This window comes from Pocillopora damicornis, chromosome 2, assembly GCF_964200805.1.
Source record: "Pocillopora damicornis chromosome 2, jaPocDami1.2, whole genome shotgun sequence".
Lineage (NCBI taxonomy): Eukaryota > Metazoa > Cnidaria > Anthozoa > Scleractinia > Pocilloporidae > Pocillopora > Pocillopora damicornis.
Genome location: NC_142671.1, coordinates 17,264,890 through 17,292,239, shown reverse-complemented (window position 1 = coordinate 17,292,239; position 27,350 = coordinate 17,264,890). Strand labels below are relative to the sequence as shown.

General features: G+C 38.0%; 4 protein-coding genes, 1 long non-coding RNA gene and 1 pseudogene across 11 annotated transcripts; 3 read left to right on the top strand and 3 right to left on the bottom strand.

Annotated features, from left to right (window-relative positions):
• The first annotated feature begins 2 nt into the window (after positions 1–2).
• Positions 3–4,945, top strand: LOC113668889 (uncharacterized). Of its 2 annotated transcripts, XR_016183917.1 has the most exons (7): positions 3–91; positions 196–432; positions 547–616; positions 2,601–2,758; positions 3,366–3,447; positions 3,692–3,775; positions 3,961–4,945. It is a non-coding gene; the product is annotated as an uncharacterized LOC113668889 (long non-coding RNA). The 2 variants fall into 2 exon arrangements; XR_016183916.1 differs by lacking the exon at positions 2,601–2,758.
• On the bottom strand, positions 3,153–11,261 carry LOC149050126 (uncharacterized). Of its 2 annotated transcripts, XR_016183915.1 has the most exons (3): positions 10,981–11,261; positions 5,029–5,222; positions 3,153–4,667 (listed from the first exon to the last, which is right to left on the bottom strand). XR_016183915.1 is itself a non-coding variant. In XM_089197278.1 (2 exons), exons 1-2 carry the CDS (start codon positions 11,030–11,032, stop codon positions 4,384–4,386), a joined length of 336 nt encoding a protein of 111 aa, XP_089053404.1. In that variant the 5' UTR covers positions 11,033–11,171; the 3' UTR covers positions 3,777–4,383. The 2 variants fall into 2 exon arrangements, 1 of the variants encoding a protein (XP_089053404.1); XM_089197278.1 differs by lacking the exon at positions 5,029–5,222 and having other exon boundaries at positions 3,777–4,667; positions 10,981–11,171.
• A 395-nt stretch (positions 11,262–11,656) lies between these two features.
• Positions 11,657–13,429, top strand: LOC149050125 (uncharacterized). 2 transcript variants are annotated; one of them, XR_016183913.1, is made up of 3 exons: positions 11,657–12,681; positions 13,056–13,165; positions 13,291–13,425. XR_016183913.1 is itself a non-coding variant. In XM_089197269.1 (2 exons), the coding sequence occupies exons 1-2, from the start codon at positions 12,249–12,251 to the stop codon at positions 13,296–13,298; spliced, it is 441 nt and encodes a 146-aa protein (XP_089053395.1). In that variant the 5' UTR covers positions 11,657–12,248; the 3' UTR covers positions 13,299–13,429. The 2 variants fall into 2 exon arrangements, 1 of the variants encoding a protein (XP_089053395.1); XM_089197269.1 differs by lacking the exon at positions 13,056–13,165 and having other exon boundaries at positions 13,291–13,429.
• Positions 13,430–13,560: 131 nt separating this feature from the next.
• LOC149050124 (uncharacterized) lies at positions 13,561–17,643 on the bottom strand (annotated as a pseudogene). Its single transcript, XR_016183912.1, has 3 exons — positions 16,617–17,643; positions 15,820–16,009; positions 13,561–14,381 (listed from the first exon to the last, which is right to left on the bottom strand). The product of XR_016183912.1 is annotated as an uncharacterized LOC149050124 (transcript).
• A 512-nt stretch (positions 17,644–18,155) lies between these two features.
• LOC113668881 (melanopsin) lies at positions 18,156–20,146 on the top strand. Its single transcript, XM_027184853.2, has one exon. It carries the CDS (start codon positions 18,696–18,698, stop codon positions 19,599–19,601), a length of 906 nt encoding a protein of 301 aa, XP_027040654.2. The 5' UTR covers positions 18,156–18,695; the 3' UTR covers positions 19,602–20,146.
• Positions 20,147–21,752: 1,606 nt separating this feature from the next.
• Positions 21,753–26,000, bottom strand: LOC113668878 (G protein-coupled receptor 83). Of its 3 annotated transcripts, none has more exons than XM_089197266.1 (3): positions 25,880–26,000; positions 24,597–24,814; positions 21,753–23,558 (listed from the first exon to the last, which is right to left on the bottom strand). In XM_089197266.1, exons 2-3 carry the CDS (start codon positions 24,802–24,804, stop codon positions 22,777–22,779), a joined length of 990 nt encoding a protein of 329 aa, XP_089053392.1. In that variant the 5' UTR covers positions 24,805–24,814; positions 25,880–26,000; the 3' UTR covers positions 21,753–22,776. The 3 variants fall into 3 exon arrangements, with proteins under 3 accessions (XP_089053392.1, XP_027040640.2, XP_089053393.1); XM_027184839.2 differs by having other exon boundaries at positions 25,695–25,973; XM_089197267.1 differs by lacking the exon at positions 25,880–26,000 and adding an exon at positions 25,066–25,188.
• Between the last annotated feature and the right edge of the window lie 1,350 nt (positions 26,001–27,350).

Below are 27,350 nucleotides of genomic sequence, written 5' to 3'. Positions count from 1 at the left end.
CACTCCTCCTCAATTATCTTTGCATGAGAAGCAATCGCTAACTGGCGGCCATGTTGGCTACGGCTTCAAAACCTAAAATATTCTTGTGTGGGTAATGTCGCCCAGCTTTTTGCATACGTAAGCTAACCTGTTCTCCTTTCTCAGTTTACAGGCTTGCAAATTATTTTACAACGTAATTAGCCACTTTGTTCACAGGCGGGATGAACACTTCTCGTGCAGCATTTGCAAACGAGAAGTCCAAGAGGAGCACCGATTTGGCAATTGAAAACTCCCTGCATAGAAATGTTGAATAAGCCGAAAATTGCACTCAAAGATATCCTCACGAACTCAATTCCACTGCAAGATTCAGAGGAAAACGGTTGAAAAAATGCTGAAATCACACTGATGGGAAAATAACGACACAGAGAACCAGTATGAGCCTATCAAAATAAGGTGACTTTTTTAAAAATTTTTTTTTTTCGTGTAATTAGCGTTTAGGGAAAATGACTTTAATCTCAAAATTCCCATATACTTCAAATATGAGCTTCTCTGTACGATACGTTGCAGATGGCTGATGAAGGGAGGAAAATGAAGTGGATTTCAGTCTCAAGTGCAAGGATTTCAGGAAGTTTTTCGGGTAAGTAAACAAAAAAATGATGGACAGTACTTTATCTTATCATTAAAGCATATCCGACTTTAACTACTGAATGCATATTATTTATGCTAATTTAGATATAATTGTCAGTAATTCTGACATAACTCCAAGACTCTTTGCACAAGATTATTTCATTCAATTCATTTTCCTTGGTTGCTCTGTGGGTATTCTCACCTCTGGCACTGTCTTGTCTGATCAAAATTAAGGGCAGAATGGTGCCAGAAAAGTGTTGGAGTTGCACTGATTGACTGACTGATTGTTAAACTTATGAACATATTGATTAAGTGGTATACTGATAACTGATAACCAGACTGACAGCCTATCTGAAAAGCTAGTCTACCAATCACTTAAAATTGTTATTACTAACTTGTTGACGGCATACATCTACACTGACTTATTCACTGATGGTCAACCTGGCTATATTTACCACATGTACTAAGTGGCTGATTGACTGAGTCACAAATGCCCTGATGGACTCACCAACAGGCTCACTGTCTGGCTGACTAACTGATGGGCTGACTTGTCAACTATTTTATGACCTATGCGCTGACTGACTCATTGACTTACAGATTAACTGACCTACTGGCTGTAGGACTCATCAATTGTCTGTATCATTAACTGACAAACTTGCCATGTGAATGACTGATCAACTGACTAATTCACTGACATACATAATAAGTTACTGATTAATTGAGTTAGCCATGGAATTAAACATTGATGACTTACTAAACTATTGGTTCATGCTTAGTGTGTGTATATCGAGTTATTAGTGCACAAGAGAAGTTAGGAGGGTACGAGAGAAGGGTAAGAGTTACTGAAGGTGCAGCAGAAAGTAACTCTAGCTTTTTGAGTGCTCTCTGAACTTCCCAAGTGCATCCATAACTCAATTTACACACAGTTAGAGCATGAACCAATTCTTTTAGAACATAGACACAAGTTGTGTTTGTTCCTACATAAAAAAGAAAAGGAAAACCTGTATTGGACACAGGAGTGTCTTTGTAGAAGAAATGGGAGACATACCCTTTAACCCTAAGATTGACTAACATCTAATTTCTTCATACAACATCACCCCTGAATCAAACATTAAGGCCATGAGAATAAAGGAGATGATCTCTAACTAAAGAAGCTCTTGATTGTTGAACACATTCTCCTTGTCTGAACCCAAGGAAATGTATAGGTAGTAGTATGAAGAATATGCATACTGATGTTAAGCCTTTACACCCAACATCAGTATGCCTATTCTCCTCACTGGTGTCTATACATTTCTTAAAGTGCAGAAAAGAAGAATGTGTTTAACAATCAAGCACTTCTTTAGTTGGTGATCATTTCCTTAATCTTTGTAACCATGGTGTTTGAATCATAGGCGATATTGAAAGGAATCATTAGTTTCTAGGCACTCTCAGGGATTAAACAGTGAAGGAGTGAAGGGTTAAAGCTGACACACAACAGCAGTGTTGCCCAAACAATCTCTTCCTTAGTCTTGATCTGTGATACAAAGACTTGGTTCCCAAACAATGAAGGAAAAAAAAACTGTTTCGGACATTGGGCTGTCTTCGTGTGCTGATTAGGTGTTTGACTTTGCCCAAGAGACTTAAGCTGGCCCATAAAGGGATTGGTGTCACCCAACAAATCCCTTCCTTAGTCTTGATCTGTGATGCAGACTTGGTCCCTAGAAAACAGAAATAAAACTGTTTCAGACACTGGACTGTCTTTATGCACTGATTGGGTGCTTGACTTTGTACAAGAGATAGGAGACTTAAAGCTGACCCTTAAAGGGGTTGGTGTCACCCCCAAAAATCTCTTCCTTAGTCTTGATCTATGATGTAAAGACTTGGTCCCCCAAAAAAGAGAAGATAAAACTATTTTGGACTCTGGATTGTCTTTATGCGCTGACTGGGTGTTTGACTTTGCATAAGGGATGGGAGACTTAAAGCTGGCCTTTAAAGGGGTTGGTGTCACCCAACAGATCTCTTCCATAGTCTTGATCTGTGGTGCAAAGACTTGGTCCCTAAAAAAAAAAAAAAAAGGAATGAAACTGTTTTGGACACTGGACTGTCATAATGCAAAGATCAGGTGTTTGACTTTGCACAAGAGATGGGAGACTTAAAGCTGGCCCTTAAAGAGGTTAGTGTCACCCAACAAATCTCTTTCTTAGTCTTGATCTGCGACGCAAAGACTTGGTCCCTAAAAAAGAGAAATAAAACTGTTTCGGACACTGGACTGACTTTATGCACTGATTGGGTGTTTGACTTTGTACAAGAGATGGGAGACTTAAAGCTGACCCTTAAAGGGGTCGGTGTCACCCAACAAATCTCTTCCTTAGTCTTGATCTGTGATGCAACGACTTGGTCCCAAAATAAGAGAAATAAAACTGTTTTGGACACTGGACTTTCTGTAGGCGCAAGAATTTGTATTATTATTTTTTGCTATTGTTGAAGTTTCATAGTTTCGTGTCAGGTGTTTATTTTCTCGTCTTCATTAGTGTCCTTTGTCAGTTACCAGTTTTATACTTGTTATATTTATTTGCATATCCTAGATTTATTGTTCGCGCGTAACTTATTTGGTTCGTTGTCTAGTGTGCGAAAAATATCGTGACATATCTAGCTTTGGGTTTCATGTGTTCGTATTTGGTTTGGTCACATTCGTCTTTTACCGTATTCAACAATGTGTCAAGTTTGTTTTAGTCAAGTTTGAAAGACGAGTGATTAGCGTTTGTGGCTATACTGTCTAGGTGTTTGACTTTGGACAAGAGATGGGTGATTAAGGATTGACCCACCATGGAGTTGGTATCGCCCAAAAGAATCTCAGAAAAGGTTAAAGGATAAGTCATTTTAGATATTTCATACTTTAAAACTTGCAAATAATCGGAAAGAAACAATTTAGACGACTTTTCTCAATTTTGCGTCTTTTTTGTTAGAAAGTCCAAATAATGTTTATCGATTTCGAGAGATTTTCCAATATACATCTGCAATGTACGTTAAACCCTTGTGCACCTCAAATAGGAAAGAAAAGTCTATATTGTTTGACGACGCTGTGCGCTTTCATTTCCGCTTTCAGGTCCCATGAAGGTCACATGTTTAGAAAGGTCATGGTAAACGCGTGTTGAGCTTAACTACGGTTGAACAGAAACTTGTTAATGAGGTGAGTTTACTACATTGCTTTATTGCGTACATATTCATTTTGTGTGTGCGCGCAATGTGTCAGAGTTAAACCAAATAAAGGAATGTCCGATTGAACAAAATTGTTTTTGGACACAGTAAGAATATATTGTGTATCATATTGTTATATTGTGGCTCATTCGAAGTTCTTCATTCTTTTTCTCGTAGATTTCATGAAGAATGACTACCGCAAGAAACCAGACTAAACTAGTCAACCTTCCATAGGAAGCATAAATTGAGGTCGTTCTGTCACTCCCGGCAGGCAGTTCTCTAAAAGCAGTTCTCTAGTACCTGTAAAAGCTATCTACTTTGTGGTTAAAACATCTTGTAATACGCATGTGTATCAAGACAGACATTTGGTGAGACAAAACGCATGCGTTTGAAATAAATATTACTACCACAACGTAGACAATCTTTACAAAGACTTAAAAAATCTGTCTGCACGAGGTGGGTGCGGCGGGAGAGGTTGGATGGAGAAAAACAACTGTATAAATTATTGTAATATTACTGTGTTATAAGACTGTAATCACAAGAATGTGGTATTCAAGATTGTACTGTAAACTTATTTAACTGTATTAAGAGATGTTTGTATCACAAGGTTGATAACTTAGTAAGGGATAATGCGGGTGTGTTGGTGGATGGTGAACTGGGAATCGTTTTTGGCTTTCTTCCAAGATTGATAACTTTTAAGTACCATCTAATAGAGGCGCGTGTGGTGGGGGATGGTGGATGGATCGACCCCCAATTTTTCATTTTATTCTCTGAAGTGGGGGTCGGTCCAATTTTACTTTCTTTCCAAGATTGATATTTGTCTCTAGTCTCATGCCTAAAGTGATCGTGTGCCTTGGTGTCCAGCGCTGGGTTGTCGAAGAAACCTGCAAAAGAGAGAAAAGAAATCAAGACCAAAAATTTGAGCCATAAAATACGTTGACCCCCCTATTTTTTTTTCCTTCCTCTTCATGGTCTTCTTGTATCGGAAGCAAAGGGAGAAACAGGAATAAATGGTTATAAATAATTGCCTTATTCCGTTTTTTTCCATATATCATTGTATAAGAACACTGTACGAAACCAGTTTCACTTTACTGTAAAAGTGTAAAAACCTTAATAACAACAACATTGAAACTAACAGAGTAAATGTTCTAATTTTCCACGAGAGGACGTAGATACTTTTTCTGGTCTTTTTTTACCTCGATGACAATCTGAAGTAAACTACTTGACACGAATATATTGAATCACCTGAGGAACACGCGACGCCAGTCTTGAAATGGCTTCTTTATCGAGCAAACCTTACTCAACGGTATAGGATGAGCCTTTTCTCGATGTAATTACTGTAGCAGCTTTTGTTCCTCTGACAAACAGTAAATTTCTCATGCCTTTCCTTCTTGATGCTCTCTTAGGCCCAATCTTTATCGCTTGCTTCCACCAGCAATCTGTAGAAAGTTAAAGATTTAAAATGTAAACTGTATTTTTTTTGTGAACGGGCACTGCAGCAAAGACACACCCCCCCCCCCCCCCAGTAACATTTTTAAATGATATTAAAATACGAAACCAGTTCCAATGTAATGTTCAAGTTTTTGAGTCTGGAAAATCATAAAAGTACAAATACATCAAAATGAAGAGCGCATCTCTTTCATGAAATAAAGCAAACAGCGACGGAAAGAAATCAGAGAAGGGCGAAACCTGAGTCAAGTGCTGTGAAATCCCTCGGGTAGCGTGAATTCTGCTCTTGGCATAGAATTAACATATTACAACTTGCGTTTAGCGTGTAATTATTTGAAATGGCTCTGCAATTCTAAATGCTGTAAAGCAAATTTTTCAGTAATTATTGATAAAATGAAAAACAATTTCGTTTTTTCATTTCATTTAATTAATTTTTTTAATGCTAGAATAGACTGGTTGACTTTCTAATTTCTTTAACTACATGTTGATGAAATAACAATAACAGAAACTGACGTGTGCCTGACTGAAGCGAAAACAGCGGAAGCTAACATTCCAAGAAATTCATTGAAGCCAAACCTTGCAGTTACTTTGGACCTTTGCATAGTTTAGTTTTAGTATGTCCCTAGCTATAGGATCAATCTCTCGAGCTGTTAAGTCCTAACTTCACTGATATCTGTAAAAGTGTAGTTTGATCGTCCGGGTGAGTGTAGTCCTGAGAAGGACTGTTGTCGGTAGTGGTGACTGACGTTTCGACAACCTGAGCGGAAGTCATCATCAGAGTCAAGTGAAAGGTTGATTGATTGGTCGGATCCAAACCGACCAATCACGACTGACCTACACCACTTGAGTCTTACAGCCAATAACATCACGGCAGAACTGACCAATCAGTGTACACAAACCGGACTAAAAACATTCGACTGACAACAACCTTTCACTTGACTCTGATGATGACTTCCGCTCAGGTTGTCGAAAGTCAGTCACCACTACCAACAACAGTCCTTCTCAGGACTACACTCACCTGGACGATCAAACTACACTATTACATGTTACCCCGGGTTCAAACCGTTTACTGTATTCACCGATATCATAAGACTTTTTTTTGCCATTATTGAGATCTGACCAAAAGTCTACTTATCCAAACAGTTTCAAGAGGTTAGAATGACTGACGATGATAAATAAGTGAACAGAGTCTCACTGTCAAACCCAACTTCTGAACTGGTTTTTGTAAATTAGGACTATAGACTCAATGAGATGTAGAGCTTTCTAACTAGCTGTAATCAACATATCATCTTGACACCATCAATCCCGGTTGACATTATTAAATGTTCCTCCATAACTCCAATATTCATAGAAACCATTGTCTAACTGAAAAAGACAGTTTGATCAAAACTTATGTGCGGTTGTAAAATTGTGATCAAAATACACCAAGATAACTTGTTTCATTTTCTCTCAATTCTTGAGCCGGCGGTACGCAACAAATCCTGCGATCTGATAGGTGACGGGAGTGAGAGGTATTCTCCCATCCGTTACGTGATGAGTCACCATGAATATCCCTTGTTTCGTTGCAATCAGTTTTCATAGATGAACTCGCTTGTTACGGAAATGTTTGCAATTTAGAACCCCCGTTGTGAAAAAGAAGAGCCCACTGTTCCCACTAAGTTTCGCATCTTGAAACTTCGGATGAGCAATGGAATCAAAACGTCTTAAAGAGACAAAACAATGTTGGAGTAAAAAAATTTTCGGTGCAAAAGCACTCATTATTTACAAACTGCGCGCATTTCAAAACCATCCTCGAATGCTGCATTTAGCCAACTCTAGGATGTGTCATTCCTGCTTAATTCTGTAATTCATACTTCATCTACTAAAATCCCAGCCCAACCTTTAAAAAAATGCAACCTAATGTACACACAATTAATTCAGTGGAACCGAAAGTTTTTAAATCAATGTCGCTTACTACGAAATACATTTTTTTTTTTGCACGCGGAAATGTATGATGATGAGATTACATACATTATACATACATACTTACTAAAAGGTGGGAAAACAATGCAAAGTTGAACATTATGGGATAATCAGTAAGTCAGTTATGATTATCATGATAGGTCAGTCGGTCAGTCACTCTGTCAATCAGCCAGTCAGCCAGTCAGCCAGTTAGTCCGTCGGTAAGACAGTCAATCAGTCACTCACTTGATGAGCCAATCAGCTAACCAGCCAGTTAGTCTGTCAGCCAATCAGCCTGCCAATCAGTCAATCAGTCAGTCAGCCAGTCTACCAGCCAGCCAGTCAGTCAATCGGTCAGTCATTCAGCACATCAGTCAGTCAATCAAGCAGTCAGCCAGTCTACCAGCCAGCCAGTCAGTCAATCAAGCAGTCAGCCAGTCTACCAGCCAGCCAGCCAGTCAGTCAGTCAGTCAGTCAGTCACTCAATCAATCAGTCAGTCAGTCAGCTAGTCTACCAGCCAGTCAGTCAGTCAGCCAGTCAGTCAATCAATCACTCAATCAATCAGTCAGTCAGTCAGTCAGTCAGCTAACCAGCCAGCCAGCCAGTCAGTCAATTGCAATAAGCCTACAAGCCAGTCAGTAAACCAACCAAGCAGCCAGTCCAGTTGGCTGGTCAGTCAGTTGGTAGGTTAGTCAGTCAGTCAGTCAGTCAGTCAGTAAGTCTCACATTCAGTCAGACAGCCACCATCTGGCCACTCAGTCAGTTTTTGTCATTCAACCAGCTAGGCAGCTAGCCAGTCATGATCTGACAGCTTAGAAAAAAGTTAGCCAATAATACTGCTACAAGCTTCTTATTCTAGTTAATCATTTATTTTTGTTTGCTACTGCAAACATTTTACCATTATTTTGTTATAAATGATTACCTAATCTGATGTGATGATATGATGCATACACTGGAAATGGTATTTAAAAAATGTCCATCACCCTCATTCCTATAATACAATCTCCTCAGCAATAAACACCAAATGTACCAGATTGCATGGAATGTAAAGCCACTACAGCTAAGACACCTCACAAAAAATTGAGTTTAAAGTAAAATCAGCACATCATAACCATAATAATTTCTCATATGATTGATCAATCATTTAATTAATCACTTACCATATGATTTATTTAATGTATTTATGAAAAGCAATCCCTGTTAGCCACTTAAAACTCAACCAATCTATATACTATTCTGGACATTACATCTAGAGCTAAGTCTGTTCTTAAACTTACACTCCATATCATTTTTCATCAAGCTATTCTTTGGCTTTTTTGGCAATTGTATCATGGGTTTAAGTGTCAATAGTATGTATACAATATGCCATGAATTTTTTGAGGTAGCACAAATGTAGTTGTTACAATGTCAATCTCTGTCATATTTCCAGCTCCTAGAAAAATAAACTAAGGTGTTGTAAAATAAGCTCTTTAAACTGGCCCAGTTGTATAATAGTTCTACAATTTCATCTCTATAATGGTATATGAAATAAAAAAAAACATGCTCTGTATCCCTTCACATAAAAAGCAGGACACATAATTACAGAAAACAGCCAGTAACAATTAAAAAATAATGATGATAATGTAAAACTTTTCATTCATAGTGCTCAAAAGATGAGTCATTCACAGACATCAATGTAAAAGGGATTTGAAGACATTGACTGATGCATAAGTTAAAATATCTAGCAAGGTAAACCATTCCATAGCCTTTGTGCAGCAACTGAGAAAGCCCTGTTCCCAAAAGGTTTTCAAGTGGGTCTTGGAAATTTTAAAAGATACTTATTGGAAACCTAAGACTTCTAGAGGGCATATAAGGGACCAATAGATGACTGAGATATGCAGGTGCTAGATAATTCAAACTTTAGCATGTAAGCAATAGAGTTACAAAATAATTTGCTGCTTTACAGGCAGCCATTGTAAGTCTATCAAAACTGGACTTGTGTGCACAGCCCTTGGCTGTTTATTATCATGATTAAGTTTGGATATAACATGTGCTGTCGTTAGTTGAAAGAGTGTGCTCCATGAGAGTATAGAGCAAAGAGCTGAGCTAAAAACTGTCACCCCATCTGCCAAATTGTACTATGTTCGACCTTTCTTAGGACTTCTCTCTAGCTTTTTTTTGTGAATTGAAAGTGAAACTTCGGAACAAGTGAGCTGCCAAGTAGCAACAGAAGAACCAAACAAAGGTTTGTAAACATGCCAGGTACCAGTTTGTTTTCTAATTGTCATGTAAAAAAACTTGTGTGTTTTTATGAGCCACAATTTGGCCCAATTTCAATGAAAATTTCACCTTCAGATTCTATATTAGAAACTAAAGAAAACTTCAGGAAAAAGTGTTAAATTTGACCTGCTGAACTATTTCAGTTTGTAAACTATTGCAGAAAGTGAACTTTGATGGTTTTATGAAATTTGATGGTTGACATTTTTGACAGCTGTAGTCTTGTACAGCCAATCAGATTATTTGAAACATTCCAACAGGGTCCTGATTGGCTTATTGTAACATGCTTTATGAGAGTATAGAGCATACTGATGACACTGTTGTTTGCTTTGGAAATAAAGTTTGTTTTGAAAATTGAAAGTAATGCATGGGGAATTTAGTGGATTCTTCATTATGAAACAAATAGAGAAGCCTTGATTGTGCTCTGTTCTGATGTAAAGCACCTAGGAAGCAGCTTCTTTCATGCTCTAGCCACTTCTGTGTGCTTTACAACAGAAAAGAGCATGTCTCTCTTTGTTACACAAGGCATACAGCGCAGTTTTTTTTTAATGCACTAAAGCTTTTGAATCAGCCACTTTGGTGAACCAATGAGCAGTGAATTACAATTGTTTAAATGACAAGTAACACTTTGAACAATACCAGAGTAAGATCAAATATAAGTCAAATTGGTTGATATGATGTCCATACAATTAGAGCTAAAATTGTAGGTACGGATTAAAACTATTCTCTGTTTTCTATGTTAGAGAGTTTACACAGGTGTAAGTTAAAAAAAGCAACCAATATAAAGCAACTTTCTCAAGACTCTAATTGAGATTTCTTTCAATTTTTTAAAAACTTCTTTTCCAAAATTTGAGTTGCCAAATTCGGGTTGCAGTTTATCTTTGAGTGCAGCTTATCTGCCAGTGTTTACAACAACAATATCTAAAATTACATAATTATACTCTCTGACTAAAGCAGTCTCAACAATACGTTGATAGAAAGATCTCATAAAGACAAGTTCAATCAAATGTGAAGCTACCACTTTTTCAGTAAGTTCAGACATAAGCATGAAGTTGGAAATGGGAAGGAAGTTAGCAAAGGCCTCAAAAGCAGGTTTTAATTGTTTGTAAGATGTAATGATTTGAAGCTGTGATTAGATGCACTTGGGAAACATGGTCTTCATTTCTATGTTTTGCGGCCTCTCTTCCTTCCAAGGCATTAGAAGGTAAAACAACGGAAAAGAATACAGCCTTTTATTGGGATCATCAGGGGAGGGGGCATTTCGTGACGCCAAACCCCGAAGTATCACCTCAAATGTTCACGGAAAGTGACCGAAGAATCTACCGAATGAGTTTCTACCCCATACGAAAAAACTACATTAAAATTCACGCCTGAAAAAGCTCCTATCACAACAACACCATATGTCCAGAGGTACCCAGAATGAAATTTGCAGCAATCTCCTTCGCAAAATATTTCACCCATTTTGAGCCAGCTTAGCCAATAACATTAAATATTAGACAGATAAAATGACGAAAAAAAACCTGTGGTTTTTTAAAGATTTCTTTACTTACCTCTTGCTGACAAGTTGACATCTGGCATGCACTTGGGAAACATGGTCTTCATTTCTATGTTTTGCGGCCTCTCTTCCTTCCATCTTATTTCTAAACATCACTGAGCGATAGAAAGTTGCAGAGAAGCTGAGGGGCTATTTAGTTCCGAGCCTTGTGCTGAAGCAAACTTTAATTTCCCCGCAGTTACCACAACATCTACTGCCAATTTCGACGGCCATGTCCCACCATATTGGATTCAACCATTCCTAACGAGTGAACACGCACGTTTCACAAACAACAATGCACGAAAACGCGGGAAATTGCAGATACAGCGCGGAAACACGTAAGTTTTTACGCACTTTCGAGGAAGAGGCTCCCGTCATGTAGGTCATCTAATATTTTCATCACATTTCTTAACACACGACTACTTACTCAAGACAGGCAAGGAAGAGGGTTCAACATTTATTAAGTTTCCAAGTCAAGAATATTCGCCGTTTTGATCTTTCAGACTTCATGTGGAAAAACGGTTATTTTTTTATAGTAATTGTGATATTTTTATATACTTCCTTTGGATCCAAAAACTGCGATTTTGTTGATCAATAAATTCGAATGATCCAATCAGGAACTAGATTTTATATTGAACGAAATATTCAAGTAGAAGGATAATGGATAATTTTTGTAAGAAGTACATTTGTATGGTGGCCCATTGTTATCATAGCAAAACCAGCTGGAGATGCTTCCTTAATTGAAAAAGAAAGGAGAATAAAGCATACGGATGTGATAAAAAAATTAAAAAGAAAGAACTAAAATTAAAAAATAATAATAAAATAAAATAATTGGCCAAAAATATTAAAAATAAAAATTGATGAACTATTTGAACAAAAAAATGAATAAATAAAAAACAAGTATAAAAATAAAATAAAAAAATTAAAGTAAAAGGAATCCAAAAAATAAAAAAAATTGAATTTAAAATAAAACATTAAAGAAAACAGGAGCTACTGAAGAAATTCAATAAAAAAAGTAAAGGAAGATTAAAAATTAAAAAATAAATAAAAGTGAAAATTAAAGTGAAAAATAATTTTAAAAAATGAATTGGATAAAAACCTTTAGTACAAATGCAAAATAATTTCAAGTTTACTATGATGATAACGCTGGGCCGAACGGAACATCACGATATTTGTTTCCAAAATGAAATGTTCGAAAGCAGCCCATTGTTATCATAGCCTGCGACACGTAAGGTCAGTGGACAACCTAGTTCCCAGCTTCCTCTCTCTTTCTCTTCTCTCAAAATGGCGGTCCGCATTCGTTGCTCAGAGTGGGAGAGTGACGAGCAACTGAAGAGCGACCTTGAGCGCTATGTGTTAGCAAACTATTCCAGGCAGGAGATACTGGATTTTGCTAGTCGGGACTTCCCTGAGTATGCCTGGAGTCTGCCTACACTTAGCAGAAGATTACATTTTTTCGGAATCAAATATGTTTGGTACGAAACCAACGTTGAAGATGTGAAGAAAGCAATCGAAGAGGAAATGGAGGGTCCAGGGCAGTATCTAGGGTATCGAGCAATGCAGAGAAAAATACGAGAGCAACATAAATTGGCTGTCCCTCGCAATCTGGTCCATGATGTTATGGGTATGGTGGACCCCGAAGGACTGACTAGGCGAGGGAATGTTGGTAAAAAAAAAAAAACGACAAAGAGGAGCTACTGGAACGTTCACATCATTGGTAAGTTCTCCCACCTTTTTGTGGCAGGTGCCCAAATATGTAAAATTCATTGAGGCATTTCCCCTGATTCCTTAGAGTAAGCCGTTGCAAAGTAGAGTAAATATATGGGATCAAATGGCATGTTATGGCAACCTACCTCGAACCATCCAACTTGTTTGCCTGTGCTTTTATCATGAATTTCAAACTAGTGTAACATGTTTTTAGATATCTGAAAAAGACATTTTAAAGGCAACGCAAGTAACTGGGGTATCTGTGTGCTAAAAGCTCTCATTATCTTGCTTGTCCTTTTAAAGATTGCCAAACAAAATCCATATCAGGACATTCTGGTGATAATATACGTTGATCTCAACTTGCTTATGCATGCCTGCCTATAGGTACAAATACTTGACTGATGGTCCAGGTCTTTTTGATTATCCAAAACATGGTGGATTTGGACACAAGCAAACCTGCTTCACTTCCCCATTTCTTTTCGTCTTTCAGTTTGGTGAGTTCCCATAAATTTTCTGAACTTCCCCAATCCGATCAGCCAAGGATCCCCCATTCTGTAATAGGCTTATGATCATAGTGTCATGTCATAGTAGTTATTTTATTATGTTGTCTTGTATACAGGGACCTAATCACACTCATTCTGGGGATGGCCACAACAAGCTAATGGGTAGGGTAATCACATGCTTTCTCAATGAACATGAATGCAATGCCTACTGTAAGATGATGGACCTAAGTCAGTAAGAGAATGGATTACTGGAGCATAATTCACCTTCCACCTTTTATCAAGATAGCAGCTCAGTGATTGCCTTTCAAGTGTTGTTCTGTTAGTTTAAACCTTACTTCATGCTTCTCACAGACCATTGGGAGGAGAACATGGCATGGAACAGTTCATTTAAGATAACAAATCTTTTTTATCACTGGCATTTTTTACAACGTCCATGAATGTTACTAAGTCTGTAGTTCTTTGTGCTTGGACCATTTGTTGGACAATGTTTTTTACACATTTGAACTACCGGTATAAGGAAAAAAAGTTACAATAAAATGCACTGATGCAACTGATGACGCTGATGGTGATGACTCTTTGTACTTCTCCTTTAAGAAAAGACACGCATCTGCTGCCTCGGCTGGCTTCACCCCATCAATATTGGGAATAATTCGTTCACAGCTCTCTCTCACAGTTTTTGGTAAGTAGTCATCTCCAACTGACTTGACACCTGATAATGAAGCAACCTCATCCAGTGCTTAGTGGTGGGTCATTAATTAAAAAAGAATTCGTACTGGTCCTGGAAAAGCTGAAAAATCCTGGAATTTTATTTTCTTATTTTCAAGGACTGGCCAGGACTGGAAAGTCCTGGAAAAAGAACACTGGTCCTGGAAAGTTCTAGACATCTGTTAAACTCAGGAAATCATGTTTTCTTAAAACAATTTTTAAATTTTAAGATTTCATCAGAAATGCAACACTTGGCTCTCTAAGACATGCTTTGTTGTGCAGTCTGCAAATATTATTCTAAAACATACAAATATTCAGTAAAATACCCTTACCACACTCATTTGCATTGTATTGCTCAGGGAATGAGTACAGGTGATATGGTATCCCTTTAGGCATCTGAGCATCCTTTTGGCTCCTTACTCTATGTGAATTCCACACAGTTTCCCTAAAGATATTCATTTCTTTCTGGATGACAGGAATGAAAATGAATGCCAATAGGTGCCTGTTTAAATGCAAAGACAGCATAGTAAGAATGCAGATCCATGATATTTAAATGTGGCAGGTGTTAACTACAAGTCACAGGCTATGTGTCAGGTCAATTAATAAAGAGAGGTGAAATCAGGATAACATCAAAATTATAAGCACTTGGAAATTAACTGCCCATGTTTTCAGTTACCTTACTACATGAAGCTTCTGCAACATGTTAATTTTGAAAATTTCGCGATTTTTCGCAAACTAAAAAAGATGCAAAAAATAAGTGTTGCGAAAATTACATGACGTGAAAATTAAGTGAAACTTTATGTAAATAATCATAAAAAGGATGAGTTTATTACCACTGAGGTCATTACAAGTCTAAAAGCAAGCCAATAGTGGACTTCACCTTACTTTTGGTTTTCAAACTAATTCACACAACTTGGTTGGTGGAAATGTATAAATTTTTATCCTTTTATTCACGTCAATGGCTGGTTACATTAACTTTGTCAAGGAAAAATACCTTATCCCAGGGGCGGTGCATTACTCAAAATTAATAACTACTTAATAACCGCGTGTGAGGGCTTTACTGTAAAATTCCAGACTGAGGGATGAAATTTTTGCTTTATGGACCGAGCCTCTGGGCGAGGTCCATAAATAGAAAATTTCAGCCTGAAGTCTGGAATTCTACAGTAAAGCTTGAGCAAACAAGGTTATTAAGTTGTTTATTATATGGCTTCAGACAGGCAAAGCGTGCGAAATAGAGAGAACTTCCAAATTGCTTTCATTTTTCGTCAGGATAATAAAATTCAGATAAGAAATCTTCAGAACTCATAGTTAAAGAAGACCGAGATACGTGTTTTGTTAAATTTCTTGCTTTTTTAATGAAGTTTCTTTCAGCGAAAGTCACAAAGTTAGCTAGGTTTTGTAAACGAAAACGGTGGCGGGAAAAATCTGTAATGCCCGTGGGCGTTTACTGGGAAAGTACGGACCACTAATTAACCAATGAGAACGCGCGTACTATCGCAGCCATATAATAAAGTGACTTAAGAGGGGCCCCCTCTGGATATTTTGGGTAGGGGTGTGTCGCTGGGACTCTGAGACCCTTACCCTATACTAGATCATGTTTGAATTTTGCGACTCTCTTCTAGACTAGATGCGTAAAATTACCACCCTATTCCAGACTCGCTAGTCTCCAGGAACTTTATTTCTGTCACAGGAAGTTGCTTATACGGTAAATGATACCCTATTCCAGACCAAAATGCTCTGATTTTTAATACCCTATCCTAGACTAAACTGCTCAAAAACCCTACCCTTCACAGCAGCACATACCTATAAGCTTTATATATGGGAGTACCCCTCCCCGGGATGTAGAGCTTAACCGTAGTTAACTATGGTTCAGCTTTGACTGTATCATGATCAGTCTGCAATTGCCATTGTATATATTTTGTATACAGGACCAATGTTACCTTTTGTTTTGTACAGATGATCCATGTACCAACGACCAAGCTTAGGGTCAGAGTTTGTGGTCCATAATTTCAGATACAAAATGTATCCACTAAAGGCATCTTGCAAGCCATAAACAGCTAAAGGAAAAGTGCTATTCATGAAACCCATTAGCTTGTCGTGGCCATCCCCAGAATGAGTGTGATTAGGTCCCTGTATACAAAACATCATAATAAAATAACTACTATGACATGACACTATGATCATAAGCCTATTACAGAAGGGGGATCCTTGGCTGATCAGATTGGGGAAGTTCAGAAAATTTATGGGAACTCACCAAACTGAAAGACGAAAAGAAATGGGGAAGGGAAGCAGGTTTGCTTGTGTCCAAATCTACCATGTTTTGGATAATCAAAAAGACCTGGACCATCAGTCAAGTATTTGTACCTATAGGCAGGCATGCATAAGCAAGTTGAGATCAACGTATATTATCACCATATGTCCTGATATGGATTTTGTTTGGCAATCTTAAAAAGGACAAGCAAGATAATGAGAGCTTTTAGCACACAGATACCTCAGTTACTTGCGTTGCCTTTAAAATGTCTTTTTCAGATATCTAAAAACATGTTACACTAGTTTGAAATTCATGATAAAAGCACAGGCAAACAAGTTGGATGGTTCGAGGTAGGTTGCCATAACATGCCATTTGATCCCATATATTTACTCTACTTTGCAACGGCTTACTCTAAGGAATCAGGGGAAATGCCTCAATGAATTTTACATATTTGGGCACCTGCCACAAAAAGGTGGGAGAACTTACCAATGATGTGAACGTTCCAGTAGCTCCTCTTTGTCGTTTTTTTTTTTTTACCAACATTCCCTCGCCTAGTCAGTCCTTCGGGGTCCACCATACCCATAACATCATGGACCAGATTGCGAGGGACAGCCAATTTATGTTGCTCTCGTATTTTTCTCTGCATTGCTCGATACCCTAGATACTGCCCTGGACCCTCCATTTCCTCTTCGATTGCTTTCTTCACATCTTCAACGTTGGTTTCGTACCAAACATATTTGATTCCGAAAAAATGTAATCTTCTGCTAAGTGTAGGCAGACTCCAGGCATACTCAGGGAAGTCCCGACTAGCAAAATCCAGTATCTCCTGCCTGGAATAGTTTGCTAACACATAGCGCTCAAGGTCGCTCTTCAGTTGCTCGTCACTCTCCCACTCTGAGCAACGAATGCGGACCGCCATTTTGAGAGAAGAGAAAGAGAGAGGAAGCTGGGAACTAGGTTGTCCACTGACCTTACGTGTCGCAGGCTATGATAACAATGGGCTGCTTTCGAACATTTCATTTTGGAAACAAATATCGTGATGTTCCGTTCGGCCCAGCGTTATCATCATAGTAAACTTGAAATTATTTTGCATTTGTACTAAAGGTTTTTATCCAATTCATTTTTTAAAATTATTTTTCACTTTAATTTTCACTTTTATTTATTTTTTAATTTTTAATCTTCCTTTACTTTTTTTATTGAATTTCTTCAGTAGCTCCTGTTTTCTTTAATGTTTTATTTTAAATTCAATTTTTTTTATTTTTTGGATTCCTTTTACTTTAATTTTTTTATTTTATTTTTATACTTGTTTTTTATTTATTCATTTTTTTGTTCAAATAGTTCATCAATTTTTATTTTTAATATTTTTGGCCAATTATTTTATTTTATTATTATTTTTTAATTTTAGTTCTTTCTTTTTAATTTTTTTATCACATCCGTATGCTTTATTCTCCTTTCTTTTTCAATTAAGGAAGCATCTCCAGCTGGTTTTGCTATGATAACAATGGGCCACTATACATTTGTACCGGCGGCAAATTCAACGGAAGGAAATGAATAACAAACAGACCCACGTAGTAATTTCTTCCGTTTCCTTTCAGCCAAGCGGGATTTGAATGACTCCCGCTTGGCTGAAAGGAAATAAAAGATCGCTCCGTAAGCCTGTTTGAAAGCAAACAACACCTACTGAAACTAAAACGAAAAATATTACAAGGCACGATCGCAAATTAAAACAACAGTAATATTGTTTTACTTTGTTTTGCTTTCTTTTTTTACCTGCGATCGAGTGCTCTCCTTAAGGGAGAAGGCGATGAGAATAAGGTGAAAGAAGGTAGCAAGAAACGTATAAAAGACTTGCGGTCCCGAAAGGTTAAGATTTATTTCGTTGGTTTTAGTTAAGGGCAATTATTTTGAAAGAAGTCGAGGGCGAGAAGCTATTCAAGCTACATGAAAGATAGCCTCGACTACGAGATGAACATCATTGGTAAGGCATATTAATAACATCCGATATCATTATCTTGTTGAAACTTTTCACCGTATAATATCGATACCTTAACCATGAAGGAGTAGGTAGTTCTTGTTGATCCATTTGTAAAACCCACAGGAAGAAAAATAAATGAGTTTTCAATTACTAGAAGTTCTTGTAAAAAATTTGGAATGATTTGTATCAGTTCAGAATTCGCCAGATGAAAAATAGACGCGGGGTCTACGAGACAATTATGTATGCAGTTTGGTCCGGTTATTTTAAACATCGCATTAAGACGGTCAGGGAGTAAATTAAAGATCCTCAGCAACCTTGTCTCAAGATTTCGAGGTTGCCTATATTTGGTGAAACGTCTTCAGTGTCAAGCTAAAAGTATTATGACTTAGTCGTTCTCGGATAAGAGCATCAGATCTCACTGTTATCTAAGTTCGACTTCCATCATCCAATCAGATCATCCCAACAGAAATAGCAGCTGCTCTTAGTGTCATTAAATCCGAACTCTGACCCATGAACGTTCTGCCATTACGGAAGCAATTGTGACAACCATTTATCTTTCATCTCCTTCAACTGCAATTTACGCTGCAAAGATGGTTGACACAATTTACATCGCTTTTGCCGTTGCGTCTGCGGTTATCTTTATTCCAGGTGTGGTTTTAAACTTCCTCATCTGCCTGGTGTTTTACAAAAACGAACAATTTCGCACTCCACCGAACGTGTTCATCGCAAGTGTCGCCGCAAGTGATCTGCTTTATTCAGCGACCACATTACCACTTCTCATTGTTACAAACGCCTATGGGAGATGGATTTATGGAGAAAAAGGTTGCAAAGCAGCTGCATTTATTACGGCTTTTTCAGGGCTGGTCTCAATGATGCATTTGGCAGCTGCTTCATACGAGCGATACACCGTTTTAGCGTTTCCTCTTACAAGCCGCACAACTATCACCTTTCAAAAAGCTGTCCGTATTTCAGTTGCACTATGGTCGTATTCCCTGTTCTGGAGTGTTATGCCCCTGTGTGGATGGTCAGGGTATGCACAGGAGGGTGTTGGCACAAGTTGTGCCTTGAGGTGGAGGTCGAGTCAAAAAATTGATTTGACCTTCAATATTTGCCTAATATTCGCCAGCTATCTATTGCCTGTGTGCGTAATGGGCTTTTCATATTTTAAATGCTGCAAAGAAATTGTTGCGGGAACAAGAAGGGCAAAAATCATTTGGGGAAAGTCGTCGAACTTCACAAGAAAAGCTACTGAAGTAAAACACAAGATGCTCATCCTTTTTGGAATAATGACCGTGGCATTCATCATGGCCTGGACTCCATATGCAACAGTTTCGCTTATATCGATGATTGGTGGACCCTACGTCATCAGTGACGTGACAGCATCTATCCCAGCATATCTTGCTAAATCATCATATTGTATCAACCCGATAATTTACGTTTTTCGGAACAAGAGATTGAGGCGGCAGATCAAATGCATTATACGGAGTGCGAGGTAGTGTAGTGACAATTAATCATTGGTTCGCATTTATTGGTAAGGCTGGAAAGTCTTTGGCACAGGTACAACAGCCCTAGGGCGATACCAAAATACCACTCGAAAGAAAATTTTAGAACAATCCCGACAAATAGGAGCCGCTGCCCCATGGTCGCCCTCCACATCCTCCCCCTATGTTCGGCAATGAAGAAGGATCATGCTGGTTTGATTGGTCCCGCATATAAGCACTAGAATAACCACAGCCTTACTGGAATTAACGTCCGCATGTTCCATTCTGAGCTAGAGGAAATTCTTTTGAGATTAAGGACAAGTACAGATATAATAATAATAATACTTTATTCTAATACATATATGTATACACGATACACGATGAATACACGACACATATTTGAAAAGGTGGACCGCGAGGTTATCCCTATAAAAGGTCCCCTAACTGAACTTTAAAAATATTAAAAAATATAAAAAACACGCTTAAAAATCATTAGTGCAGGTACAAAATGGTACAGTAAGAATGATATTTAAAATGAAAATATATACAATTAAAATATGAGCTTCTGTGTCAATAAATCTTCATCCATCTTTTTAAGCCTTTTTTAAGTTTGTTTGCGCTAATTTCGTCAGTGAAGAGATGTTTTGACAAACTGTTCCAGTCTTTGACGATTCTCACGAAGAAGGAGTACTCAAGGGAGTTAACTTTAGCTAATTTAGTTTGTATTTTGTATGGATGGTTGGCTCTAGTTTTTTTACCTCTACAAAACTCAAAATAGTCATCAAAGTCTAGGCCTTTACATATGTGTCCCGTGTAAAGCTGCGATGACTGGGTCTTTATCTGGCTTCAACACTTTCCAATGCGCCAATACAGATCAACATTTCGATTGAATCATCAAAGCAAAATGTGCCACGCACTGTTACAGTATGGTGACAACAGCTCGGACAAATTTACAAACTTTAACGTTGGGACAAAACTGAAAACATGTCTGTTTTTCGTCTCTCTTACTCTTACTCCTGTATGTTAGAGTCTAAAAGGACAAATATGCTTAGTTTCTTCCATCAGTTTGACGTGTTGTTGTACGGACTGTCGGCAAGTAGACTGGCAGCTAAACCGGACGGGAACTTTAAAGTTAAAATACAACAGGCCTTGTCACCTTATTTGCACACGGGCATAGCTTTATTTTTTTAGCGTTTCGATCATTTTTAGACTGGAAAAAAAGAGATTATTAGTTTCAGGTAAGGTTAACCTACTTTGCTTGTACTGCAAGTGTTTGAAATCTAGGGAAGTATCTCAAAACACTGAATTAGTGAGCTCGGCTACAAGCACGACTTTGAATGGTGATATGCATGCTTTTTGACGTCTCCATTTAATGAAGGCCAACTTGTTTCACTCAATTTCAGTCCTATATGGATATTTTCCACATAAACAGGAAGTAATATGAAAAACAACTGTATTACATGAAAGTAGCGATCAATAAGCAATAGTATAATGCTGACAGACTTTCATCAGAAAATGAAACGCGCGTTATCTGCGGCTGTTTATGTCGTAAGATCAATAAACAATGTTGGATTAATGACGCTTTTAGACAAAACAATAAGGCAAACAGTCAACGAACAGTGTATGAGGTCATAACCTTTTAACTCCGACAATAATTTATGGTGAGATGATCCGGCGGTCAAGTTACAATAAACAATAGAGCTTGCATGTTAATTTCTCGTTGTCATCGTCAACCGTCTTTTCAGCGCGAAGTCGCGCACAAGACTCCATAGTAATCCACCATTTGGACTGATTCTAGGTCACCTTTTCCCCCCTATAATAGATGTACTAACGGTAATGAAGAGTCATATTGAAATCTAACTCGTGAGAAATATTTAAGATATCTCTCTGAAATGCAGAATAAGATAAAGATAAGTTTACAACTTTTAATGAAAATTATCTGTCTCTATTAGAGACTAAAGCAGAGGAAGATAAGATACAAGCATTCCTGAACAAGGTTCATTTCATTCCGAAAGCATACTTCTTCACTGATTAAATCTGATCTTGTGCCCACCCACAAGAGAAAATTTGCGTAGCTCCTTCTATGTTTAATGGTCATGTTTGAAGATATGGAGGTCAGTGCTGTTTACGCTTGCCTTGAGTCAGATATCACCAGCGAAACTTTCTAGTAAGACAAAGATTTATTTTATCGAAGGTTATCGTTATCATTGTCTCACGGTAGGCGCACGTAGACTTAATCTTGAAGCATCATGCGAAAAAAATTACGGGCGTCCCGTAGCCTAGTCAACTGTTTTTGCGGTTCGTCTATGCATTTTCATTTTTGATCTGAAACGCGCCTATATGATGTCACATTGGAACTCAGTAATGAAATCTGTAAAGATAATAAAAACTTTACGCAGGCTAAAGTGGCTCATATTGTTTGTTAAACTCTCATGAAAATACGACTAATCACGACCACGACTACAATATATGTACAGTTTATACGATAATATGTAAGAAAGATAATAGAATATAATAAGCATGGAGGTTCATATAGCATTATGATCATAAAATGTAAGTGAAGAAAAGTACAGATTTATAGTAAACTTAGCTTTGCTATTTCAAATACATAATTGACGAGTCGTTGGAAACTATAAAAAAATCGGGAAAGCACTTAGAGAGCGAAGACACAGTTTAAGGGCTCGGAACTATTATTGCGTTCTTCAAATGCTGTAGTATTCTTGTCCCTGAAAACGAATCATTTCTCTTAAAGAGTGAGGCCTCCTCTCCTCGGGGCTTTAACCAATGCTAAGACGACAGAGGACTCTGGCGCCTTAGGATTTACTTAAGAGTCTTACACTTTCCCCTTACTGACGTTTGAGAATATGGTGCTAGGATGTTGTATCATCATAAATTACACTTTTTTTTCTTGAAAAATGGAGCCGTCTAAGACACCACAAGCCCCCCGCCACCCCTGTGTGTTCTTGGAAAAAACACCCCTCTTATGAAGTACCTCCCATCAGGGGGGAAGCAGCATTTTCCAGAAAAATAAAGAGGTAAGCTTTCACTAGCTTGTTATTGACATTTCAATTATTGTCAAAACGAGGTATCGGCTCTCGTGCGACTAAAGCCCCCCCTCTCTCTAACTTCGCCCTCGTATGTTGATTTTTTGCCTTTACAAAGCCAAAAAAAGATCATTATGTACACATCCCTAAATAAATTTACTTATCCAGTGACTTGAGTCTCTAACTCCCAAGTCTCTTCCACTCTGCTTTCCTTTGCATCCGAGAAGATCTTTAAACGCCTTTCTATATTCCTTGTTAGTGAAATAATAAATGAAGGGATTCATGCAAGAATTGAAAAGCACAAGGACATTGAAAGCTTTGTGTAACGCGCTACCAATCTTTGTGATCCCAAAAGGACTCAGGGCATAAATGGTTTGAGCAGGCAAACCGCAGAATGTTAGAGTGACTGCTGCTAAAGTGCACATGCGCAGAAGAGCTTTTTGTACCTTGCGCTCGGTCTCAACAATGGCGCTTCGACTTAGGGAGGATGGGAGATGGACTGCTATATCAGCAAATGTAAACCATGTCAAGAGACACGGAATAAAAAAAGTAATTACACTGTACGTGACAATGAAAGCACGCGTTCCTTCCTTACCATACGGCGCTTTCTTCGTGACGCATTTCTCTCCAGAAAGGCTTATTTCGAAAAACTTATTCATGGAGAGAATGCAGGTTACAATAAACATAACGCTTACGTATATTAAAACACGTTTCCTGCTAAAGTGTGTCTCATATTTCATTGGTCTGAATACGCAAAACCATCGTTCAATGGCCAAACAGGCTACGAGAAGGATGGAGACCTTTCCCATGGCGAACAACAAATATCTGTTGCTGAGAAGTCGGCAGAAAACTTCACCTCCCGCTCCGTGGGGGACTGGGTAAGAAGACTTCAGGATGACGTAACCAGGGGTAGCGACGATAGAGACACCTGAAAGTTACCAGATAAATGAGGAGACATCATTTGTGAGCCATTACATTGTGATTACTATGTTAATAAACACGATTCCACAACTGATGGCTAATGAAATCATGAAAAGGTACCGCATGCTAAAAGACTGTACCGTGAAATTTTTAATCGGTCGAACTGTTAAGTGATTGACAAAATGGCTTTAGGCGGAGATCCGTGAAAAAGAATCTCTAAGGTGCATAGCTGACAACTGCAAAATAAGTCATTAAAAACTCTGCACTACAGATCTTTTAGCCCTTCTGGACAGGATTCAGTGAAAGGTGTGAAAATGCAACATATGTTTCATCTGTTTTTTTCCAGCACATTAACGTTTACTACTATTTAACAGAGATATATCAAGAACTATTTGGAAAACACGAGGCCATAGGGACACAGTTCTTCATTCTCCCTAAAAGTATCAAGTGAGTTAGTTACATGTTAAGAAAGACAACAGCCGTCGTTACCCCGGACAAGGGGTAGGGAGTGTCTAAAGACAAGGAGGCTTTTGAATAACGTAGTCTCTACCACGTAAACTTAATTCATAAACATGCTTAGCGGCTCTCATGTATTAAGCGCGAGTTTCTTACCCGAAGATCGCGCCCCTGAGATGCTACAATTCCGATGTCAAACTACATGTTCATGAAAACGTTAACGGAAACAACTGAAATGAAAGTTATGCCCTCTTTGATCAAAGATCAAAAATTGATACTCAATTAATGTGGCAGACATCATCAAAGTGAAAAATTGAGAATCAAGTACAGTTAATCTGTAGATGAACTTGCCATCTTTGTTATCCCTGCAACAATTTCGCTCATCCATTATCCTTAGAATTATTTTGGCAGCAATCCATTACATAAAAAAAATCCCCGAAAGAGCCTCGATGATAAGCTATCGAAGTTGTCGAGGGAGTGATTTGTGATTTATTCATTGAGCCTTCCGATGCGACATTTCAGTGATGTATAACCCCTTCTCCTTTAAGAAATACCAGAGGAAAAAATACATTTCGGATTATGTACTGACCTGTCAACATATCCACGACAGCCAAATTAAACAACAAGATGTTATGAGCTTTCTTGAGCATGACAGGGTTTCTCAAAAGCATCACACAAAACAAAAGATTGAAGGTGAACGAAGTGGCTGCGATCAGGCTAAACGCGATCTGAAGTCCTACATGCGAATTCTCCGAATCTTTTAGTACTGTTGGGGTAGAAGAAGTGATGTTTTCCATCTCTCGTAAGCTGTAAAAGAATTCATCAAGATAAGCTGCTTACTTACAAGAGATTCATGTACCAAACACGACTCATTTACTTTTTCTTTCTTGTTTTGTGAAACGTTCTTGTTCAAACAAAACACAAAATTAATCTCGGTATATAATTAGATTATGACAACCAGTCGTCAATACACGGCTGTAAGAACAAGCAATCATTTTTTAATGGGACAATCGTAAAAATTCCTTAGGGAAAATTAAGCTCTACCTTACTTTTCTCACCTAGGCCCCAGATCTCAACTACACCTAAACACTGCTGTAATCATTCAGTACTGTAGTTTCCCAAACTTGCATGAAAGAGTGCTGTTTTAGTTTCTCAAGCTACTGGCCATAGAGAACATCTAGTATAGTAAAAATGCCAACATTGTTCTTTGTATAGGGTTGTGACACTGAAACTCATTTAGAAACTCCACAAGTGTGTCGTAAGGAAGATTATAATATTTCCACGAGCCTTCATGGGGTAATAAATACTCCCTTGTAGGGGTTCAAACCTCAACAAGTTCCGATTACACTGTTGGATGCCCTGCCAACTGAGTTAAGAGTTGAGGAACTTAACCGTTCTTTTTTAAGGTTTTCATATGACAAGCGTCTAGCATGTTATAAGGATCACTAATGTTAAGAGAGAGAGTGGGAAAGATGGCAGCATTTGAATTCTTGCGTCGAAGAAAGACAGATGATTATTTTTCACATGCATGGGACGAAGAAAGTCGGCTGTTGGTGATTCGAACCCCAGCTTGTTTTGATTTCGATATACGATTCTCTATAGGCTAAGCTACCGAGAACTCGTCAACACACATGGCTATTGTATGTTCAATAATTAGAACATGGATCATGAAAAATTTCCCTCTCACCTTGAAATCTTAGCTGTGCAATTTTCCGATAACTTCAGAAACTATCTTTGGGACTGAGGAACACCGTATTCGAATTCTTCCCTTTTTATTTCGTCTCACTAACGAAGGTCTCTAAAAAGTCTCCGTCTGAGATAAGAGGACGATTAGCAAGTAGTTGTTAGACATGCGAAGACTGAAGTACCCACCTCTAATAAAACTGAGAAAATGGATGGCTTCAAAGACACGCAATAAAAGAACCTAATTTACAACCCAGTCTCCATCGATTCCAGACTCCTTCCTTACTTGCGTCATGAGTATCCTTTATACGACTTGACCTCTTGAATACCCTTGTATCCAAAACAAATTATGAAATGACCATCAAGCATTCGTACCTAGATCTCAAATTTCTGGAACAAATGATTTTAGGAAACGTTTTCCGATTATCTGAGGACTTTACAAGTTCCAAGACCAATGTCGGCTCATTTTGTTTTTTTTTTTTTCCTTTTTTTTTTTTTTTTTTTTTTTTGTCCTCACACGTGAACGTGATTTTATTTGTAGGATGAAGCCAGCCTACGATGCTTTAGACGTTAAACAGATAGAAGAAATTCTAGAAGTATTCCTTAAAACTCGCAACAGCTTCCGAAAGCTTCTCGTGTAATTACTGTTGGTCCTATCTTTTGTTTGCAACAGTAAACTTGACGTCTGTTTATATTAAGCATGTGCAGATTTATTTAAATGACTGCACAAGTCTGTTGAAATGACATATGATATTCAAAAAGGCGGTAATTGATGAAAAGAGCTGCTTCCGTTTTGGACTGAACTACCTTTGGACTGCCCAGGCAAAGCTATATGATCGCCTATTCATAGTTTCAGAGCTTACTGGACATCCAAAAGCTTACTGTGAAGCAGTAGTCGATTTTGCTTCGCGCTGTGAGATAAAAGCAGTCTCTATGAGGTAAGGCAAATTTGTTACGCATTCGATGAAAGAATAAATCAACGAAATCAAACCACAGCTATTTCATACTCGCAAAACATGGCCGATGAACGCCCTGAAATAAAACGGCATGCATGTCTCAAATCATAAAAAATGCTCTCCTAGGACAACAAGATTCATTAAATCTGAGAAACAAAGGCTAGTTTGTTTCTGTTTTTTTTACACCCCGGAGACAAGTCAATTGCAGTGCCCTCTCTCGACATCACGCAGAGATTATTGTACAAAGGTCTTGACAGGTAGATATTTCACCGATAACCCTGCTTAACCTCGTTGTTTGCACTGATTGTCATCCTAATCTTATATGGACTTTACGCTCTCTGAAAAATTGTGTTCTTTTCCCCTTGATACGGGGGATTTTTGAATGAATCATTAAACTGTATTTAAAAACAGAGCAGAGAAGAAGGAAATTACTCTTACATAACCTAAATACTTTCCAGTGGTCCCCTCCTCAAGTGTTGTTGCCGTTCAACAAGACAGTACGCACGTTCGTACAAGTATATTGTTGTAAATTTACTTTGATCAGCTTAATACCCTGTTTGATATAGTACATTTCCAAGCCAGGGTAGTTTGAGTACTCACTTTAACCAATCACGTAGAGCAGCTAGGTAAGGAAAACTAGGGAAATTAGGAAAATGCTTAATCTTTCCAGCTTTGGAACTTGTGCCAAGTAAAGAAAACGTCGT